A 23323-nucleotide genomic window follows, 5' to 3' on the forward strand; every position below is an offset into this window, starting at 1 on the left:
ACATATCTCCATGGAGAGCTAACCTTCAAACAGAAAACAGGGACCCACGTTCATTTACAAAAACTGGTTTCCTATTTCTAAATGGGTCTATTGCCCCAGTGAAGAGGAACTGAATTGCCCCAGACAGCTGTCACCTCACATCCATTACCCCCTTAACCCCAAGAAAGAGGCATTTACTCCCTATCACTAGCATGATGATAGGATTATTATGTACCACTAAGCACACCCTTTTGGGGCTCTAAGTTACTTTACCTAGCTCCTGCAGCTCTCCTGTTCTGATCCTAGGAATATAACTCTAAAGAAAAGTATATTTTAAAGGGCAGGCAAAATCCCTTCTCTCTACTCACCCACCTTTCTGTCCTAGGATCACTCCAAATTTGGGGGATTCAAATACCCTAACCCCATTCCTTTCTGTAATCCTACTTTGTATGCTCAGTTGTGATTGGCTGAGTGTTACCATAGTAACTGTGGGTAGAGTTAAACAGTGAGCCTGATTCTCCAGACACATCACAGCGTTCCCTGTGCCAGGGATACCTCCTGCCATCCCTAAGCGGCCCAATGCAAGAAGATAATTACCCATCTCGTGGTAGAGGGAACCCTGCTTGGACAGCATTGCCGGTGGTTTCCGAGGTGACGGAGTCTCGATCTTCATCAGCTCGTCACAGCACTGCTTCCACTGACCTGGAGAATGAAAGCAATCCAGCAAGGTCAAACAGAAGACTGAGAAAACAAAGAAAACTTAAAGAGCACATAGATGGAAGATCACCTGAGGACCTGTGAACTTCTCCAGGACACATACATTAGTGGGGTAATCATCCCTCCACAGCCCCATCTTATATGAGAACTCTATTTCAGCATATTGCACTAGACCAGTGTATCGCAAACTGTGTGCCGTGGCACACCAGTGTGCCTCCTGAGATTTCTGGTGTGCCACGGTACACTGGGGAAGATGAGAGGTGCTGGCGTCGGATGACTGTCTACAGGACGTGCCTCTCACGAACAGAGGCACGTCTTGTAAGCAATCTCCCGACGCTGGCGGCCCTTCTCTCCAGCGCAGGTCTTTCTGTCGGCGCAAGGCCTGTTTGAAGGGCCTTTGCGCATGCGCTGACATCACGCATGTTCATGATGTCATCACGCCAAGCCAGCGAACTTCCAGGTGTCTCGAGCTGGGGACACTAGTTTTCAAGTTTCTTAGGTTTTTATATACTGCCTATCAAGGTTATTACATTACAGATTTCTATTCCGTCATTACCGTGCGGTTCAAGGCGGATTACATAAGAATTGTATAGCATTAAGAAGAATTTAAGGAATAGTCTGAACATTTTCTATTTTGCTAAGGAGTAGATAGTATTTCAGGTGAAGTTTGGGACACGTTTGGTTGTGTTATATTGGTTTTATGTATTTTTTGAAGAGTATGTTTTTTGTTTCTTTTTTGAAGGTTTTGTAGTCTGTGGTCGAAGTCAACAAATTGGTGAGTTGTCGGTCCAGTTTTGCTGCTCTGGTGGCCAAAAGGTTGTCATACAGTTTTCTTTGTTTGACATTTTTGGTTGTCGGGTGTGTGAATAATGTGTGGGTTCTCCTGTGTCTGGTTGAGGTGGATTGAATTAGTTGATTGTTCCAGTAGGTTGGGCTGTCTCCGTTTATAGCTTTAAATAGTAGGCAATGGAATTTGAAGTGTACTCTGGCTTGTATTAGGAGCCAGTGTGAGTCATGGTATGCCTCTGTGATGTGGTTGTATTTTTTCAGTGAATAGATAAGTCTTAGGGCTGTGTTTTGTATTGTTTGTAGTTGTTTTATCATGGTTGCTGGGCAGGGGAGATATAGTATGTTGCAGTAGTCTATTAGGATTAGTGATTGTACCACTAGGATTAGTGATTGCACCAAGAGTTGGAATTGTTTTTTGTTGAAGAATTTTCGAACCTGTCTTAGGTTTCTCATAATTGCGAATGATGTTTTTATTATTTTGTTGATTTGTGGTTGCATGGTACAGCTTCTATCTATCAGCACTCCAAGGAATTTTAGCGTGGGTTGAATGGGGTATGAGATCGAGTTTATTACTAGGTTTGCTGTTTTCTAGGAGGATGAAATTTATTTTGTCAGGGTTAAGCTTTAGTTTGTGTTCTTTCATCCATGTTGCTACTGATTCAAGTGTTCTGTGTATTGTGCCTACCATGGATGGCGCTAGTTGGTCAAAGGGGAGGAGAATGGTGATGTCATCTGCATAACTGTAGGATGTTAGGCCTAGCTTGTACAGGTAGGAGCTAAGGGAAGCAATGTATAGGTTGAAGAGTGTGGGAGACAGAGGTGATCTTTGGGGTACTCTGCAGGGGTTGGACCATGGTTCTGATTTTTCTTTGTTTGTTTTAACTCTGTAAGTTCTGGATTGTAGGAATCCTTTGAACCATTATAGTACCTTGCCTGTGATTCCTATTGAGTCTAGTGTTTGTAAAAGGATGTCATGGTCTACCAGGTCAAAGGCTGCGGAGAGGTCTAGTTGTATGATTAGCATTTTCTTGCCTGTGTTGAAGTGTTGTCTAGAGGTGTTCATGAGTGTTCCTAGTAGAGTCTCAGTGCTGTGGTTGGTTCTAAAGCCGGACTGTGTGGGGTGGAGTAGGTTGTGGTTTTCTAGGTATAAGATTAGGGCTTTAGCTACGAGGCCTTACATTAGCTTGACGTAAAGTGGGATTGAGGCTAGGGGTCTGTAGTTGGATAGTTGGTCTGTTGTTCCTTTGGGGTCTTTTATGATCGGAGTTATGATGATTTCGTTGAGGTCTTGTGGGAAAAGGCCATCTGTGAGTGAAGTTTGTGCCCATTGTAGGAGCAGGGTGCGAAATAGTGTACTGGAGGTTTCCAATAGGTATGGAGGGAAGTGGTTAAGGTCACAAGCTGCGTGGCTGTATTTATTATATAGTTTGTTGAGGTCTGCGGTTTTACAATCAGGTACTCAAGCATTTTCCCTATCTGTCCCGGTGGGCTCACAATCTAGTTAACGTACCTGGGGTGTGCCCCGGCTCAAAAAAAGGTTTGTGAGACACTGCACTAGACACATTTTCAGTCTGACAGGGAAAATGACAATTAGAAAGACAGGAGAGCAGAACAGTGTACTCTTCACAGACCTATCCAAGTTTTATTTAAAATTTGATTAAACGTTTATACAAAATTTCTAAGCGATTTACAAATTAAAACCAGGGTAAAACAATTAAGTCAGACAAGACTAAAAACAAGACTGTCACTAACAGGAACAAAATGGAAGGAGGGTAGAACTACTACAATTGTAATAGGAAAGAAACAATATAAGGGCATTAGGATTTTGAATGTTCTTGAAGGAGGAGGAGGAGGAGACGTAGAGCAGCAGCTGTATATGCCTCCAGCTCAAAGAACTTTCTCACACATCAGAACTCTGGAGCATTCTCTGAATAAGCAAGTAAAGCGTCTAGAAAATAAACTAGATACTGTATACAGCAATCACCAAATGTCCATCATTTATGTTCCAGATGCACAAACGGCTGCTAACTGCTCTAATGTTACCCTAGGCTCAGGTCTAACACAGATACAGCACTGTGTCACAGGTCATGGGAATGACAAGCCACTCAAGACAATAATTAGTGAAGGAAACCCTGAAATGCACTACTGTTTGCTTTGAAGAACTGATCTATTGTGGTGTTTATCACCAAGCTGCTTCATGATAGGGCCAAAGGTGCAGATATCTCCTAAAACACATTCCTCCATCAGCTCCAATAGCGAGGAGGGTGCAGCTACTCTTAGAAACTGGATAAGGACTCCAGATCTCTTCTCTGAGAAGATAGTTCAAGGCACTCCCAGAATTTGGTTCCTCTGCTGGATGCATGCTCCCTGGACCAACTGAGGCAGGTAGAATTGGGTAGTTCAGAGATTCCCAAACTCTGGCTATAATCTCAAAGATCAGCCTCTGCAGATTTCCGTGTGGGTCTTGACAAGATGCCCCATTGTGCATAATTCAATCTACGAAGCAGGACGGCAGACTGAAAATTATTGTTGACATATAGACTACACTGGTGTGTTGAACCTTAAAAAGTTGAACCACCTCTCATTTCCTATGGGGATCTCCCCACCCCCACCCCATCGATGACCTGTGAAGGAACAGCACAAAATTTACAGAGAAGATGGCATAGACTGCTGCCACTCTTGACAAACCCTATCATTGAATGCCCTGCATTGTACAGTGCCTTTGAAATCCTTTTCAGCCCCGGCTTAACCTACAACTCACTCATGTCATAGAAATGCTGCCAGAAAGCTTCCATCCAGCGCTGCAGATCTGTGCGACTCTCTGCCAGCAGCATGTGCGTCACCTCCTCACCTCCATACCGATTTGTGATGGACATGCTATGCACCTTGTTCTTAGGATCCTTCTCCGTCGCTCGGATCCGAGTTTCCTGAGGAAGCAAAGGGCAGAGAGAGCTATCATGAAACTGTGCAGACACAGTCAGAAATAAAATCTCTTGGAGAGCAGTGCAATCTGAAAGACTGGCATATGTAATAACAAACACCCTACCTAACAAAGAAAGAGTCGTATGTCACATGCACGCTACACATTCTTCATGTAATCTCCTGACTTACAGCAGTGGTGCTCAAAGCAGTCCTTGACACACCACCGCCTCCCAGATTCCTCCAGGCAACTGGGTTTTCTGGATATTTCTGTGCAAATATATTTCAGGAAGATGTGTTATGGATATCCTAAAAATCAGACTGTTGAGTAACACCTCAGGCACCAGCATTGAATTTCCAGGTATAGGGAAGCCAGTTAAAACATAACAAGTGCGATTTTCAGCATTTAACCAGCTATGACGAACCACTTAAAGATAGGACTGCATTTTATGCAGTGCTGTTTATGAGATTAAGTTCTGAATATCGGCATTTGACCAGTTAAGTACCAACTCCACCTCCAAAATAGCCGGTTTTGGCTTAAGTGGTAACCAGGCATTTTCAGTGGCACTATCCAGTTAAGTCCCTGCTGAAAATGTCCAGTTAGCTGCCTACTCTTCCAGGTTACCTCACTCCTCATTTTACTCTGAGTCACTTCAACAAGAGCTCCTGAAGAGCACACTTGTTCACATATCCTTCAATAAAACTGTCACTATAAAAGGTTCCTAGATAGAACCTTTTCTTTCCAGTCGGCCAAAATGAATACATGGCTTGCAAAAATTGCTTTAGACACTTCCTCCTATCTAGACTTTAGAAAACAAATAAAAACCTATCTATTTAACAAGCTAGGATCTTAATAGTTGTTCTTAATCCTTTCTTCCTTTTAAATTGCTCTTATTTCTCAACATAGTCGACTTTCTTCATGTAGGTCCTTCAGAACTTCAAATCTGATGTTTGCATTTGTACTGTTTATATTGCATTGTATGTATTTGCATTTGATTGTTGTAAACCGCCTAGAACTTTCAGGTATGGTGGTATACAAAAATAAAATTATTATTATTATTTACTCTTTCTTCACAGTGTGAAAGCCACTTTAAAACTTACAGAAACACCCAGGAGAGAATCGATATGGGAGGGGTGGAGCCACATAGGCATGTTCCAGAAAGTATGAAAACTAAGGCCATAGCTAGGTTAAGGAGGCCCAGAGGGAAGCAGTGACATAGTAGATCTAGCCCTAGAAATGTGAGGAAGCTAAAGAAAGAGCGCCGGGGCATGCTAGTAACTCTGCAGTATTTAAGAATAAATGAAATAAACAAATGAACCATCACACGCCATTTTGCTTGTCTTACTTCTGAGATGAATAGAAGATGACAGAATAGAGCAAGTATTTAAATAGATACAACATATCGCACTTGGAGGCTATGACATATCTCCGTTTGGAGACTTAGCCATATTAACATTTTGATTTTCTCTTCACATTGAGTGAGGTGAAGTTTTGGATTTGTCAAGGTTTGAATAGCCTCACTTTCATCTTCATATTATATTGGAAGCAGTGACACCCCATGGCATGTGCCTCCACCACTTACATGTGAACTGCAACTGCTGCAGTTAGGCAGACCAAGCTCCACTCGGAACCTTGCAGATTTTGTACTTTGACCTGAGTAATTTCTAGAGACTTCTCAGCTAACTTTGAGGAACCAGGCCAGGGACAAGAAAAGCATGCTGCTGTTCTGAGGATGACAACAACTGCGCTCAACTTCAAGAAAGGGAACTATGTTGCTAATAGGGAAATGGTGGGGAGGAAGCTCAGAAATATCTTTAGGATGGAGACTGTGGGAAGCGCCTGGACCCTATTCAGGGACACCCTGCAGGAAGCACAAAGAATGTACGTCCCCAGTTTCAGGAAAGGCTGCAAGAACAAGCGATCAAAGGACCCGGTTTGGATGTCAACTGAAGTAAAGAGGGCAATAAATGACAAAAAAGTATCCTTCCGGAGATGGAAAAAGGACCCAACGGAGGAAAATCACCAGGCGCACAGGAAATGCCAAAAGGAATGCCACTAAGAGGTTAGAAAAGCGAAAGGGGAATACGAAGAGGGGCTGGCCAGGGAGGCGAAAAACTTCAAGGCATTCTTCAGTTACGTAAAGGGGAAGCGACCAGCGAGAGAGGAGGTGGGGCCATTGGACGATGGGGATAGGAAGGGAGTGATTAAGGAGGATAAAGAGGTAGCTGAGAGGTTGAACACATTCTTCTCGTCGGTTTTCACGAGCGAAGACACATCTAATATACCGGACTCAGAGGAGCTCATGAGTGGGGAACAGGCCGAAAAATTGGAGCACATAGAGGTAAGTAAGGAGGATGTCCTCAAACAGATAGACAGGTTAAAATGCGGTAAATCACCGGGCCCGGACGGGATCCACCCAAGGGTTCTGAAGGAACTAAAACAAGAAATAGCGGGCACAATCCAGCATGTTTGCAACCTATCCTTGAAAACTGGTGAGGTACCAGAGGATTGGAAATTGGCGAATGTCACACCTATCTTCAAGAAGGGATCGAGGGGTGACCCCGGGAACTACAGGCCGGTGAGCCTGACTTCAATTATAGGGAAGATGGTGGAAGCTATGATCAAGGACGGCATTTGCGAGCACATCGAGAGGAATGGCCTACTGAGAACAAGCCAGCACGGATTCTGTAAGGGAAGGTCGTACCTAACGAACCTTCTGTACTTCTTTGAGGGAATAAGCAGTCGGCTGGACAATGGGGAACCCATAGACATCATTTACCTCGATTTTCAAAAGGCTTTCGACAAGGTGCCACATGAAAGGCTGCTTAGGAAGCTGTGGAACCACGGGGTGGGAGGGGATGTGCACAGATGGATCAAGCACTGGTTGTCGGGTAGACTGCAGAGGGTCGGAGTGAAGGGCCAATATTCTGACTGGCGGGGAGTCACAAGCGGTGTGCCACAGGGATCGGTGCTGGGGCCGTTACTCTTCAACATATTTATCAATGTCCTGGAAAAGGAGGCAAAGTGCGAGGTTATAAAATTTGCAGACGATACCAAACTGTGCGGCAGAGTTAGGTCCAGGGAGGAGTGTGAGGACCTGCAAAGGGACCTGGACAAGCTGGAAGACTGGGCAAACAAATGGCAAATGCGCTTTAACGTGGAAAAATGCAAGGTCATGCATATAGGGAAAAAGAACCCGTTGTTCAACTACAAATTGGGGGGGCATTGTTGGGAGACAGCAGACTTGAGAGAGACTTGGGTGTGCTGGTGGAAGCATCACTGAAGCCATCTGCACAGTGCGCAGCAGCCTCGAAAAAAGTCAACAGGATGCTGGGCATCATAAAGAGGGGCATAACAACCAGGGAAGTCATCATGCCATTGTATCGAGCGATGGTGCGTCCACATCTGGAATACTGCGTTCAGTATTGGTCGCTGCACCTCAAGAAGGACATGGCGGTACTTGAGAGAGTCCAAAGGAGAGCAACGAAACTGGTAAAAGGGCTGGAACACTGCCCATACGCCGAGAGGTTGGATAGGCTGGGGCTCTTCTCTCTGGAAAAAAGGAGGCTCAGGGGAGATATGATAGAGACCTTCAAGATCATGAGGGGCATAGAGAGGGTGGATAGGGACAGATTCTTCAGACTGAAGGGGACAACAAGTACGAGGGGGCATTCGGAGAAACTGAAGGGAGATAGGTTCAAAACAAATGCAAGGAAGTTTTTTTTCACCCAAAGAGTCGTGGACACTTGGAATGTGCTACCGGAGGAAGTGATCAGGCAGAGTACGGTACAGGGATTCAAACAGGGATTGGACAGATTCCTGAGGGATAAAGGGATCGTGGGATACTGAGGGAGGAGCTGGGATGTAACACAAGTATAGAAAGCTAACCAGGTAATAAGTATAGAAACCCAACCAGGTCGTGCATGTGCAAGACCGGAGGGTTAGGACTTCGATGGGAAGATAGGACTTCAATGAGAAACCAAGGTGGCAAGGGAGCCCCTTCTGGTGATTCAGACAGGTCGTGACCTGTTTGGGCCGCCGTGGGAGCGGACTGCCGGGCAGGATGGACCTATGGTCTGACCCGGCGGAGGCACTGCTTATGTTCTTATGTTCTTAAGTGTTTTGAAGACATCTAAGCTAATGGGAAGGAATACTCACAAGTACTGCATTACAATAATCAATTTTTGAGATCAGAAGAGCATGAGATAGGGTGTGGAAAGTGTTGAAATCAAGAAAGGAACACAAATTTGAAGTTTGTACAGAGTATATAAGCCAGTTTAAATAATATGAAAGATACAGATGGAAAGCTGCTTGACTTTTCACGACTGCAACAAACATTTGGTATTGCTAAATCTCAAAATTATAGGTGGTTGCAGTTGAAGCAAGCCATTCAGAAGGGGTTCCCTAATTGGCAAAATCTTTTTTCTTTTCAGTTACGTAGACTGCATTATCCACAGCCATAATTTGAACAGAAAAACAGCAGGCCTTTACCACAACAGTTCATGCTTTTATGTTTTCACATATTGGTTATTATAATTTTTAATAGGTCTTACCAAGAAAGTGAATTAAATGTCTAAAACTAATCCAGAATATGACAGCAAGACTCATGATGGGTGTCGTTTCATGGCAATGGCTGCCCATTGCGGTTTATGTGAAATATAAAATTCTCTTATGGCTCTAATGATGTGAATGGATTGGCCCCAATCTATTTTTGCTCCCAAAAGAAAATATTTGCCAGGAATTATCAGGAAAGAAATGGAAAACACTCTCCTGCCTGAACAACCCCCTGACACCCCATCACCTGATGCCCACTCCCTTCTGCCTGAACGATACACACACACTCCCAAAACCTCCCATACCTTTACTGGAAGACCGGCAAGAGGGATGCTCACTCCCTCTTGCCAACAGGCCCGCCTCTTCAAAATGGCAGGCCCTCCCTTCCCGGTGCATCCTGGGATGCACTGGGAGAGGCCTAAGGCCCCGATTAGCCCAGGTGTCTAAGGCCGTGGTATTGGAGAGTCCTGCTGGCTCAGCTAATCAGGAGAAATTCCCCTGCTGTGATCAGCAGCCGCCAATATTTATTTTATTTATTTATTTTTTCGATTTCTATCCCATTCTCCCAGAAGCTCAGAACGGGTTACAGGTAGACATTTGAAAATAGACTAGTCATGACAACAAATAGGTTACAGTAGACAATAATAGAGCTTATTCTAGAGACCAGACTGGTCATAGCGAAGAGATATGGGGTATGTAAGTGAAGATAGTACAAATATTAACATTTATGCAAGTATGTGCATATCTATGTCATTATTCTAAACATTTGTGCACATTAACAAGTACCTGGTTTAGAGATTTACCCTTCACAGGACTGGTAATGATGAAGTGTGTGGATTACTACAGTTATTTAATTAATGCTGTACAACCTCAACACAGAAAAAGTGTTGAGCAATGCTTGGTTTGCACTTGTCTTCAGTAAACTGAATTGAAACATTCCACATTGGTCTCTGAAGAGACCACCATGCCAGGGCTTTGAAGAAAAATCTATCCCCCCCTCCTTCCCAGAGAGAACTGGTTTCCTTGGAGAAGAGTGTGCATGAACTGGGATTGTGTTCTTATGTTCTTATACTGGGATTGTTCTCCCTTGAGAAAAGGAGACTGCAAGGGGATATGATCGAGACTTTCAAAATACTGAAAGGAATCGACAAAATAGAGCAGGAAAAAAAATTATTTACAATGTCCAATGTGACACGGACAAGAGGACATGGACTGAAGCTAAGGGGAGATAAGTCCAAGACAAATGTCAGGAAGTTCTGCTTCACGCAACGAGGGTAGACACCTGGAATGCTCTCCCAGAGGAGGTTATTGTGGAATCCACCGTTCTAGGATTTAAAAGCAAACTAGATGCACATGTCCTTACGAGAGGCATAGAGGGATATGGGTGACTAAAATTACGCCAGGTGTACACCTGGCTGGGCCTCCGCATGTGCGGATCGCCGGACTTGATGGACCGAAGGTCTGATCCGGAGATGGCAGTTCTTATGTTCTTATGAGAGAGGGTCAAGAGTAAATAGCTTGCATTTGGGCTGTAGTACCTTGTTTATTGCAATGGTGAATGCCGGCTCCACCTTGGTCTCAGCCTCCTCACAGTGTCGGTAACAAAAGAGTTTGGAGCCCTGCAGCACACAGTACATTCGCACCCAATTTTGGTGCTCCCCAACCAATTGCTGCAGATGTGCAAAGACAGAAAGAGAGAAGGTGAATTATTTCAAGTTTGAGTAACCTGAAAAGAAATAAAACACAAATAATTTTTTAAAATCGAGCATGCTCACTTGGGAGGAGTGTAAAGTAATCTACTGAGCAAAATGTGTTCTGACTAGGTGGAAAGGATATCAAGCAATTTAAATAATCAGGAGTTGCTCCATAAAGGATTTAAAAAAATAAAATGGGACAATTTGAATTCTAAATGAACCTGCACCATAAGCCAATGATGTTTCATAAACAAAGGAGTAGCATGACAATTTTTTTTTTCATTTAAAAATCAGCCTACACTTAACACTTGTGTTCTAAAGCAGCAGAATTTTCTTCTATAATTTAATTGATATCCTGTGTCAAAATTAAACTCTGCTCAATAAGACATAACGGTCTCCCAAAAAACATGAACAGATCATTCTGTGCTAACTAAGCCTGAAGATGACCCTTTGTTACCCTGCAATTCTAATGAAAGACAAGAGTCCAAAATAATACCCAATACCTTGGTTATTTAGTCTACTTTCGATATTCATCTGAACCTAATGGTATTTTATCTGGCAAAGGCTCCTGATTACGACCAAACTACAGATCCTTAGTTTTGTTTGTACAGTAAAACCTTGGATTGCAAGTAACTTGGTTTGCAAGTGTTTTGCAAGACAAGCAAAACATTTGATTAAATTTTAACTTGATATACAAGCAATGTCTTGCAATACAAGTACTTATAGTATACACACATCACAACTGAGTCGATGGTTCTTCTCTCTCCGACGCTGCAAGAGTGTAGTGACTGTTCTAAACAAGCAAATTCTTGCAATACGAGTACATGCATACAAGTGTCACATCATCACAACTGAGCCAACGGTTCTCTCTCTGATGCTGCAGGAGTGTAGTGACTATTCTAAATGAGCAAGGGCTTGCAATTCAAGTACGTATAGTATTTTGTATTAAAGTTTTTGGGTTGTGGAATGAATCATCTTAGTTTCCATTATTTCTTATGGGGAAATTCGCTTTAATATATGATTGTTTTCGATTACAAGCATATTTTCGGTGTATTTTGTATTAAAGATTTTGGATTGTGGAACGAATCGTCCGAGTTTCCATTATTTCCTATGGGGAAATTCGCTTTGATATATGAGTGCTTTGGATTGCAAGCATGTTTCTGGAATGAATTATGCTCGCAAACCAAGGTTTTACTGTATTTAGTTTTAATAAATGTAAAGACCAATGTAATTTTGTTGGTACAAGTCAAGATTGGTTTTAAAAAGTCTGGTCCAAATCTGGGCAAACACAAAAATATCATCTACATATGAATAAAGGAGTTTGTTTTGTTGCAAGATAACTTGGAGCACACAATTATACATGTAAACTATAAAATATTATAATTTACACACAATCTAGCATAAAGCTAGGCAAAGTGATTACACCAGCTAGAAGGCCAGAGATTGCACCTTAAATTTAAGAGCATGTTTGGCCACTATGGATCAGATTTTATAAATACTGCTCAAAAATGCAAAAGGTTGGTGCTAATCACGATTCTGTAAAGGGCACATACCCTTTATAGAATCGCACTTAACTTTTTCTCATGGTATTCAAATCCAGGCTAAAACCCCACTTTTTTTGAAACTGCGTTTATGCTTTACTGGCCCAACTTGTAAGGCATCCTTATCTGTTGCCATTCCCTCTTTACTCCCCTACCTCTAGTCCCTTATATTTCCGCACCTAAGTGACATGTATAAGCCTTTGTCCATCTTAATTAGATTGTAAGCTCTTTCGAGCAGGGACCGACTCATGTTTGTTTGTTATACAGAGCTGTGTACGTTTGGTAGCATTTTATAAATAATAAATAGTACTGCTGTAGCACTGATTCCCATGCCCTAACTTTGAGCATTAGACATACATCTGCTGAACCCTGGTGTAAATGCAGATGCCTAAGATGGGTGCACTGACCTATTACTCTGTAACAATGCGTGCAACTTTTGAAAATGCCCCCGACACGCCCAAGTGAAATCTGCCCCAAATCATCTTGTCAATGGATAATCAGATCAAATAAAATCAGTCCTTATTGGTATCACACCCTTAAACCTCCCCCATACACTTGCCCACTCCCCTCCCCTCCAATACCCACAAGAACAGAATTGACAGTTTGTTGACAAGACTCCAATTCACTGGAAACCACAGCTTTAAGGGCTCATAATGCTTCAAGAAAGAATTATTGATGGGAGAGTTGGGTTCTTATACTACCTCCATCACCTTAAAAAAGGGCACCTTGAAGAAAATGTAAACAGACACTCCCCTACTCTCAAGATTGATTCTTCCTTCCTCTCCCCACCTTTGTTTGTAAATCTGAATTTGCACAATTTTTGGACCTACACATTTCTATATTGAGAGTCTCCTCCTTTTTAATTAGAGAATGACACAGTGACAAAATTCATCACTGTTCCCGTCCCCTAGGATAACCGTGGGAAATAATCCCATGTCATTTTCTAGTGTCTATTTCAACCTCGGTCCTTCTACACCAGCATTCTTCAGAGCAAAGCTTGCGGGTCAGTGGTTGTGGCCATTCATACTCTGATTCTTCCCTCTCTCCTTAAAGAATGACATGAAGATGGTTTACCACGGTTATCCGCAGGGACGGGAACGGTGATGAATTTTGTCACTGTGTCATTCTCTACTTTTTATGAACAGTCTCTGATATCTATTCATCCATCTACACTTACATTTCTTCTTTTGTTTGAATTGAACCCCAAATTCTCTTGCCTTGAAAACATATTTCTAGCATCCAAACATCATTCTTTTCCAGAACCATGAAAAAGGAATCTGCTTTCAAGGACTAGTTGTTACTCACCTGCATCTTCATGAAGCCTGCCATCATTTGCTCACACATGCAGCGTGGCTGAGCCACCAGTCGAGAGCACATACTACCATACAGTGGCAACCAGAAGGAGCACTCCTCTGAAAGAGAGACAGAGACATGGTTAGGTATCTGTTAGAGGTCCATATTCAGAGGGTTCTCCCGCTTAAATTTTGGAGGTAGCTGGACATACCCAAAAACTGAAACCTCTCGCCTCTCACCATATAAATTTTGTTGCCTGTTCAAAATTTGCCCAGCCAAACAAGGTGATGCTGTGAGCATTCCCAGGACGTGTTTTCACTTTGGCTGGTGTTGAAGGCTGGCCTCTCTAGGTCAGCTTTCTAAGTCAGGAACCCAGCGATGTCTTCCCTTTCCCATATAAGCCAGGACACTGGTGTACTATTTGCATATTTTGTTTACAAAATTGGGTGAGTGCTTCATCATAGGCTTCTAGTCAGTAACTTTCACAGCTAACAGAGTCTCCTTGTACAACTCAATCCAAAGTGCATTTCCATCAGACAATAAAGTTCATTCTCTCTGCTAGGCTGACATACTACAGCACAGAATACAGCCTATGAGCTCTACTATTCCATCCTGTCAGCTTCCCAGCTACTGATTACAAAAACTATAACCTTATGGACTGACTATGTCTTTTCATTCGTCTGAATCTCTACAATACAGACTTTGGTCTCATGACATTAATTTGTCAAGATACTTCACCATGGGCTAGAGGACAGTGACTTTCCCAGCTCATATATAAACCTCTTCTACAACATAACCTAGGCCAGTGTTTCTCAACTTCTTCAAGCCAAGTACCCCTCTAAGTCTAACATATATCAACTAAGTATCCTTGTCCAAGCTCTGCCCCAGACCCAACCCCCATAATAATAGTACTAAATGTAATGCAATTTCGTCCATTCATTTTTCATACACACAATATAATATTATTAACGAAACATAAAGGTAACCACAAAAACAAACTACACAAAGCACAATGTATGCAGAAAAAATGTTAATCATTATTTATATTCTGGTTTTTTTCCAAAGAGATCAAGGCAGATGACTTTAAAATATGCAATGTCACCTCAGTTACAGCTATAGAAAAATAGATAAATATAGTGCAAAATATAGACAGCAGACATAAATTCTCAAAACTGACACATTTTGATCACAAAATTGAAAATGAAATAATTTTCCCTACCTTTGTTGTCTGGTGATTTTATTTTTCTAATCATCCTTTCCCAGTCTTTGGTTGCATTTCCTTCTACCTGTGTTCTTAACTGTGTTTCCAGGGTCTTCGTATTCACTGACTGTTTTTCTCTCCTTCTTCACTGTTATGTAGACTTGATCTCAATTAGCATTCTTCCATCACTCATCAAACCAAAACATTACTTGTAAGGCAACTTGTCATGCTTTCCAAGTGTCTCATATCTAATGAACGCGAATAGATCTTCATAGTTTTAAAGCCTTCAGAAGCGGCGCTCCTAAGTACTTGAATCTCAAGGAGTTAAATTGCTGCTATGCTTCCTCATTGGCATGTTCAACTACTTTTATAAACTTTTTATATTTATATCTTAATTTGAAAAGGACTTATCTGAATAACCGCATGTAGCATATAGCCTAACTATTAGAAGGCACCGCCACAACTGCATCCATCTTTGGCATTAACTTTTAACATTCAACTTTTTTCCATTTTTCTACTTCTCAAAATCTACTTTTCCATGTCTTACCTTCCCTTCCTATTTCCTGACAAATCACCACTCTGTTATCTTCGACTACAGACTACAAAGCCTTCAGGAGAGACATTAAAACCATTCTCTTCAAAAAACACATAAAACCTATCCAACACAACCAATCCCAACCCAATATCCAACCCTCTATTTACCCTTAGATCTCTCTAATACTCTTTTATCTACCAAACGTTATCTAAAACCCATAATTTCACCTTATTCTTATCTCCTAAAGACCTCCACTTCCCTTTGGTAACTCTTTACCCAATATATATTACCTTAAAAATTCTATGTCATCGCTTATTCTATTCCTTCAAATTTTGAATGTAATTTTGTTTTAGTTTGGATGGAATCCGCCTTGAATCGCAAGGTAATGGCGGAATAGAAATCACTAATGTAATGTAATGTCTGACATCTCTCTCCTTCCCTCCCTCTTCCCAGTGGTCCGACATCTCTCCTTTCCCCCCTTCCCACAGTCTGGCATCTCTCTCCTCTCCTTCCTGCAGTCTGGTATCTATCTATCTCTCACCTCATTCCCTTCCATTCCCTAGTCTGGCATCTGTCTCTCCTTCCTTCCATCATCCTTCTCTGGATCTGACATCTCTCCCTTCCTTGAGTTATTTCTCCTCCTCCCCCCAGTGTAACATTCCTTCCTCCCTTCCTCCTTTCTGCCCCCTGCAGTTCAACATCACCCCTCCCTTCCTCCTTTCTAGCCTCTCTCCCAAGCCAACATTTCTCCCTCCTTGCCCTCCACCAGACCAACATTTCTTTCTCTCTGCCTCCTGCATGGTTCCTCTCCCCCAGACCTCATTCCCTCCCCCAACCAATATCTCTCTCTCCCTTCATGAGTCCAACTGTTCACTCTCTGCCCTCTCCCCTTCCCAAGTATGACATCTCTCTTCCTTCCTTTCTGCCCTCTTCATCAAAAATCCCTCTTTCTCTCTCCATGAGTCCATACTTTCTGCCTCCTGTATGCTGTCTCTCTCTCCTCGCCCCTTCCCTCGAGTGTGACATCCCTCCTTCCCACCCCCCAAAATTTAAGAACATAAGAATTGCCGCTGCTTGGTCAGACCAGTGGTCCATTGTGCCCAGCAGTCCGCTCACACGGAGGCCCCTAGGTCAAAAACCAGTGCCCTAAATGAGCCCAGCCTCACCTGTGTACGTTCCAGTTGAGCAGGAACTTGTCCAACTTTGTCTTGAATCCCTGGAGGGTGTTTTCCCGTATGACAGACACCGGAAGAGCGTTCCAGTTCTCTACCACTCTCTGGGTGAAGAAGAACTTCCTTATGTTCGTACGGAATCTATCTCCTTTCAATTTTAAAGAGTGCCCTCTTGTTCTCCCTACCTTGGAGAGGGTGAACAACCTGTCTTTATCTACTAAGTCTATTCCCTTCAGTATCTTGAATGTTTCAATCATGTCCCCTCTCAATCTCCTCTTTTCGAGGGAGAAGAGGCCCAGTTTCTCTAATCTCTCGTTGTACGGTAACTCCTTCAGCCCCTTAACCATTTTAGTCGCTCTTCTCTGGACCCTTTCGAGTAGTACTGTGTCCTTCTTCATGTACAGCGACCAGTGCTAGATGCAGTATTCCAGGTGAGGGCGCACCATAGCCTGGTACAGCGGCATGATAACCTTCTCTGATCTGTTCTGATCCCCTTCTTTATCATTCCTAGCATTCTGTTCGCCCTTTTCGCCACCGCCGCACATTGCATGGACGGTTTCATCAACTTGTCAATCAGAACTCCCAAGTCTCTCTCACAAGTAATATGCTCCCAATGCCCACTCACAAGTAATATGCTCTTTCCCCATGCACCATCTCACCCTCCCCTCCATGTCCATTTCTCCCTCTCTCACCACTCTCATCCCTCCTGCAAAATTTTTTCCTTCCCTCCCTCCGGGTTTGCGGCAGGCAGTGTGCAGCACCTCTCCCTTCCCTCTCCCTCTCCTTCAAGTCCAGCATCACCTTTCACTTCCAAGATTTACCAAGCTTCTCTCCCCTCTAACCCCTCACAGGTCTCTGCACCTCTCATCTCTCCCTCCCTCCCCCAAACCCAAAGCCAAGGTTCTCTCTAGGAACTGACCTTTAATTTCTTTCCCAATCCCACAATTCCACTCCCTCCCCCCGTGCCTACCGAGACACCTGGTTGTCCAGCGGGAGTCTTTGTAGCAGGAATGTAGCCCTCTCGCTCCTGCCTCCTAGCGGCTGCCTTCTAAAATTGCTGCTGCGACCTCTTGCAGCAGCTCGCAGTACTACAGGAAATGCCACAAGCAGCTGCGAGAGATCACGGCAACTATTTTAGAAGTCAGCCACGAGAGGGCCTCTGACTTAGGCAATAAAGTTACATCTCAACTTGTCTGACTTTTTAGTATAGATTTTCTGCTCAAGTATATTAATATACTATGTGGATGCTTTATCATGGTTTCTAATAAGGACATTTCACACTTAAATGAATCCAGGGTATATACAGTATTTCCAACAGACAGTAATGTTCCTGCTCAGTTGGTCTAACCATCAATAATGCAGATTACAGCCTACAAATTTATCCTCTCTTTCTTAATGACTTAATAAATCTATAGCAGCATATTTTCCATCAAACTTCTATCTCTGTTCAAGGTCTGAGATTCTTAAGCCCATTTGTAACCACATTTCTGTTCCTCCTGCCTATCCTCCACTTCTACAAAAAGTCTGTGGTTGGTTTTTTTTGTTGTTGTTGTTTATTTGTTTCATTCATTCACAGTTTTCCAAATTGGTTCTAGGTGCTCTCCAACCTCCATGTGTCCTGAACCTCAACTGATTTCTCACTGCATTTCCCAGGCAGCTCTTCTCCAGTGCAAGCTCATGTCCTGCCAGTTCAGGACACTTACAAATATGAAGAGCATAATGCTTGGAGAAAAAAATGCAGCCTCTAAAAGCCCAACTTTGACTAAATTTTCTGAGGAAAGTGCTAAAATATACTGCACCATAAAGTTCATCGCTCAAATGTGAGAATGTTGAGAGAGTATTATGTTACTTCACTCCAACAGGAGAGCGCTGAGTGAGCATAAACATGAGTAAACTCCAATAGAAGATTATAATGAGAGATAGCATTGGGATGTGCACTTCCAAACATTGCTTACCATTACTGGTGATAGTGAGGTCATGCGTTCTGAAGCTATCCTGCACATCCACCAAAGAGAGTTGCGTGTGGGCCAGTAGATGGTACTTTGGACCACTAAAAATATTTCCAAAAGAAATAAGCTGTAAAAATGTCAAATAAGAAGACAAGTATTGGTTTACTGGATCAGGCCAAAGGCCCATCAAGCCCAGTAGTACAAAGGATGTAGATTGCACACAACTGATTTGCCAAATTGGTATGCACAGACATATTCTTGAGTTGTGTTGTCCCTGAGACTGTTTGTGTTTTTATATTACAGTGCTTTTATCTTTCTAAAGGAGTCTATATGGCTTGTCATACTTCCTGTCTACCCCTGATGAAAGCAGTATTGGATATTTGACAATAAAAGCACTTTTCTGAGACCAGTTGTGTACTAAGGTAGAGAATGACACGGTGAAAAAATTGGTCCCCGTCACCGCCCCGTCCCCGTCTCACCATCCCCGTCACCGCCCTGTCCCCGTCTCACCATCCCCGTCACCGCCCCGTCCCCGTCTCACCATCCTCTTCACCGCCCCGTCACCGCCACTGCCACCCCATTCACCGCCCCGTCACCGCCACTGCAATCCCATTCACTTTTCTTTATTTACGTATAAAGGAAACATTCTTTAAAACTTTAAAACTTAGTTAAATATTAGTTAATAACTATACAAAAACAAAACACGCAGAGAAAAAATTAATTAATATAAATTCTCAAAAACAAACACGACATGTACTTTAAATGCTTACGGCTGCAAGTCTCCCCTCCCCCCAGCGATCACGGCAGGAGGGCACCCAACCCCTCCTGTAGACCCCCCCAACGGCCCTCCCGACAATCGCAGCAGAAGGGTACCCAACCCCTCCTGCCGGTCCTCCCAATGGCCTCCCCTAAGATCGCCGGCAGGAGGGTACCCAACCCCTCCTGCTGGACCCCCCCCCCCAACGAACCCTCCCACCCCGGAACCCCCTTAGTCTTACTTTCCAAGTTGGACCGGACGGCTCCTCACACGTATGGCCAGCAGGCTTGCCTCCGTCCAAATGAGGCGGGCCCGCCCCTACCCTGCCCAACCCACAGGATCCTAGGGCCTGATTGGTCTAGGCACCTAAAGCCACTCCCGCTATAGGAGGGGCCTTAGGTGCTTGGGCCAATCAGGCCCTAGGATCCTGTGGGTTAGGCAGGGGAGGGGAGGGGCGGGCCCGCCTCATTTGGACGGAGGCAGGCCTGCTGGCCAGATGAGCGAGGAGCTGTCCGGTCCAACTTGGAAAGTAAGACTAAGGGTGGTGTTTCGGGATGGCGGGGTTTGTTGGGGGAGGGACCGGCAGGAGGGGTTGGGCACCCTCCTATTGGCGATATAGGGGGCCGTTGGGGGTGCCGGCAGGAGGGGTTGGGCACCCTCCTACCAGTGAGGGCGATCGTCGGGGGGAGCGGGTTCTATTGGTAGGAAGGGTTGATCTGACAAATGAGGAGCACGGTGAAAACACAGGTAAATTGCGGTTCCTAGAGGGGGGGACATTGGCCTGCGGGGACAAATCTATTCACCGTTTTTGCGGTCGGTGAAAGGATTTGTCCCCGCGTCTGCGGCGATTTGCTAATGAGGTCACCATAACCCGCAGCCAAACTGCAGCCACGCAGCGGTTCGCTGCGGGGATCGCTCCCCGTGTCATTCTCTATACTAAGGGACACTTGATGAAACTGCAAGGAAATACTTTTAAAACCAATAGGAGAAAATATTTTTTCACTCAGAGAGTAGTTAAGATCTGGAACACGTTGCGAGAGGTTGTGGTAAAAGCAGATAGCGTAGCTGTTTTTTAACAAAGGTTTGGACAAATTTCTGAAGGAAAAGTCCATAGTCTGTTATTAAGACATAGGGGAAGCCTTTGCTTGTCCTGAATCAGTAGCATGGAATATTGCTACTCCTTGGGTTTTGGCCTGGTACTAGTGACCTGGATTGGCCACCTTGAGAACGGGCTACTGGGCTTGATGGACCATTGATCCAACCCAGTAAGGCTATTCTTATGTTCTGATTGTAGATTATATCAACCCCTCCTGTTCTGTTTTCCATCAAGCTCAATTTCCAAGAGCTGCTAATTCAGGTCAGAAAACCCTGGAAGAATTGCAAATAATAGCAAGATTCCATGCTACTGACCCCAGGGATAAGCACTGGTTTTCACCAAATCTACGTTAATAATGTGTTATAGATTTTACAAATTGTACATCTAAGCTAAAGATCCGTGTCCAGTTCAATTCTGTGAACAGTGGTTATATGCCCACACTCCCAAATATTAAAGAATTAAAGAAATGGGCTTCAAATCCACAGGGAACTTCAACTCCAACAGAGTTGAATCCTGGCTTCCCTAGTTCTCTGCCTGCTGATCTAACCACTAAGCTACTTCTCTACTTTTGCAATATAGGACCCCTGGGAATCTGGCATTTGGAATGCTTGATCAGATTCACTTTAAGCCACCAACAGCATAAAACCTTTTGGCCAACTTCAGCTGTAGGCAGGCAGACTATGATTGGACAGTTACATCTTCTAGCCTTTTGCCAGGAGCTGTCAGGAAGTGGTATAACATAGGAGTGTTTAAGATAATCAGTAGGAAGAACTGGTGGCAGCAGGAAACCTCCTCTGAATATAAAGCAGGAACTCAATCCTGCTTCTAGGGCTCATGGAAAAACCTTCCTGCATAATACAGTTTTAGCCTGGATACCTCCACAATATATTAGAAAGCCCAGATTATTTTCTTTTCCTTATACAGTATATTATCTATCTATCTATATATAAATAAAATCAGATGTGTATATATATATGTATGTTCCAGCATAACTCCGAAACGCATGGACAGATTTCAACCAAACTTGGTATACATATGACTTACTATCTGGGGAAAAATATTGTGGGGGTGGGAAATGGGTGACATGTGTGACATATGTTCTATATAGATGGAGCTGATTTTGACCAATTGTGTGAAGCTTGGGGAATGATGTCACAAGGAGCTGGGCTGACATTGCTGTAACAATGTCTCCAAGGAAACGTAAGGCAATTGGCCAAGTGCAATCAAAGGCTAAAAAAATGAAACTCCAGCGTATACAAGAAAATCCTGAGGAGAAGCATACAAGACTTGTGACGCTGCGCGACAGAGCTGCTACATCTAGAGCTTCAGAGACAGTATAGCAGCGTGAGGCCAGTTTTATTCCTTTTTCTGTCTAATAGAAGATTAGAATAAATAAATACCCGGGTAACGTCAGGAAATCAGTTAATAAAACTATAATATTGCACTTTATCTCTATTATTTGCTACAAGATGTTTCTTGGATGCTATACTCTACCTATAAATAAATTTTTTTTTTTTAAACCCAGATTTTTGTTAGACCCTTTCTCATCAGTTCCAAAGTGTCTAATCATTTTCACTTCAAAAGGTTGATGTTTCTGGATTGTTTAAAGTTGCCTTTGGGCATCCTAATTATAAGGTCAGTGATGCAGTAAGTGCTCATCCCCCCCAAAAAAAACCCATAAAACCCCCAGCCTCTGGAGGACAATTTTTACTTCTTTCATGGATTTATTCTTGCCCCATAATGCATTGTGGTATTAGTCCTGGGGGAAGCTGAACCCATGACCTCTGGAAGAGGAGCACAGAGCTATCATATCACAGGGCAGTTAGAGACACCTGCCTGGAAACTGCTATAGCTCAATAAGTAAAAGTCCTTTGCTCCTCTTCCAGAGGTCATAAGTTCAAATCCCAACCAGCTCCCTCAGCACATATTTTAATTGTGGCATTCTACCTTTCAGGTGCACCTTGATGATCTCACAATGAGGTCACCATTGTGCAGCTGCAAACCTCCATTTGCAATGCAGTAGAAGCCATGCTAAGGTATGTATCTGTTTTTTTCTGTTTTTAAGCTTTTGCAAATGAAGTTATGTATGCAATCTATATATTTTTGTCACGTGCTTTATTTGCTTTCAAGAATGAGCTGAATGGAGAACTGTTTAGTCAGAAAAAAAGGGTAGCTTTTTAGCAAGAAAACTAAATCTATGTTTTTCATGTGCTGTGCTTCAGTTAATGGATCTTTTCCTCTAAATAGTAAATAGCATTTCTGTTTGTCCACAAAAATAGAAGGTTTTCCATGCAATATATATTTTGATGTGCCCAGTTTATGTGGTGCCTTATTAAATGTATTTTGAGCTTAATAAAGCAAAAATAAAAACCCAGAGAGCTATTTAGCAGATCGCATTAAGGACATCCAAACTGTGCCTAAGTTCCGGAAGAACGTCCAAAGAGTGCCTAAGTTCCATCCATAGAACTCAGGTCTATTTGAAGCACAAACTAAGCTCAAAAGTAGAGCTGGTTTTCATTCGCCTACAATACAGGCATCATATGGACGTCCTAGGTCGCTCAGTGTTATGTAAATGAATCAAAGGATGCCCAAATTGAGTCATTTCCCAAACCACACCCATTCCAGGCCCATGCCTAGTGCGTTAGGCGCAAGTTTTAAACATGGGCATCCATGAAATTGTGGCTGCATCTACAAAGTAGCATCGATGTCCTTTGGACGCCTAAGTACCAATTATCACTTGTTAAGACCCTTAAGTGGCTCATTAACTACTTAGATCGGACGCCTAAAGCACGCCTAACCTTTATAGAATCGGGGCCCAAGTGCTCAGACCTTAGCCATGTGCTCAAAGTATTTGAGCAAAGGTAGCAACGGGACCATCATTGCACTTTAAAGTCCCGTACCACCAAATCAGCAAATATGTTAAAGAAAAAAGATTTTACTTAGCTTATGAAATAAAGGCTGAAAGCTGAAACTGTGTGAAGTTCGGCGGTCTCTGCCCAAGTTGTTACTACCTTGTAACAAACCCTCGTAATGTGACTACTAATAACTAACTTAATATCTTGCATTTAAAAATGTATGTTTCTATAGAAGGTGATTACTAAACCACTCTTGATACCTTCTAGTAAG

At 43.2% G+C, this 23323-nt stretch overlaps 1 protein-coding gene across 7 annotated transcripts in view; it reads right to left on the reverse strand.

Annotated features, from left to right (window-relative positions):
• Nucleotides 1-23323, reverse strand: part of RTKN (rhotekin) — a 246617-nt gene that overhangs the window by 3139 nt on the left and 220155 nt on the right. For all 7 annotated transcript variants that reach the window (XM_033954583.1, XM_033954615.1, XM_033954591.1 and 4 more), the window contains 5 exons: nucleotides 18351-18445; nucleotides 13500-13606; nucleotides 10498-10629; nucleotides 4247-4412; nucleotides 577-681 (listed from right to left, as the gene is read on the reverse strand). In XM_033954583.1, coding sequence (XP_033810474.1) covers nucleotides 577-681; nucleotides 4247-4412; nucleotides 10498-10629; nucleotides 13500-13606; nucleotides 18351-18445 — 605 coding nt within the window. The remainder of the gene's footprint in view (nucleotides 1-576; nucleotides 682-4246; nucleotides 4413-10497; nucleotides 10630-13499; nucleotides 13607-18350; nucleotides 18446-23323) is intronic.

Source organism: Geotrypetes seraphini, chromosome 1 (assembly GCF_902459505.1).
Source record: "Geotrypetes seraphini chromosome 1, aGeoSer1.1, whole genome shotgun sequence".
NCBI classification, from domain to species: Eukaryota; Metazoa; Chordata; class Amphibia; order Gymnophiona; family Dermophiidae; genus Geotrypetes; species Geotrypetes seraphini.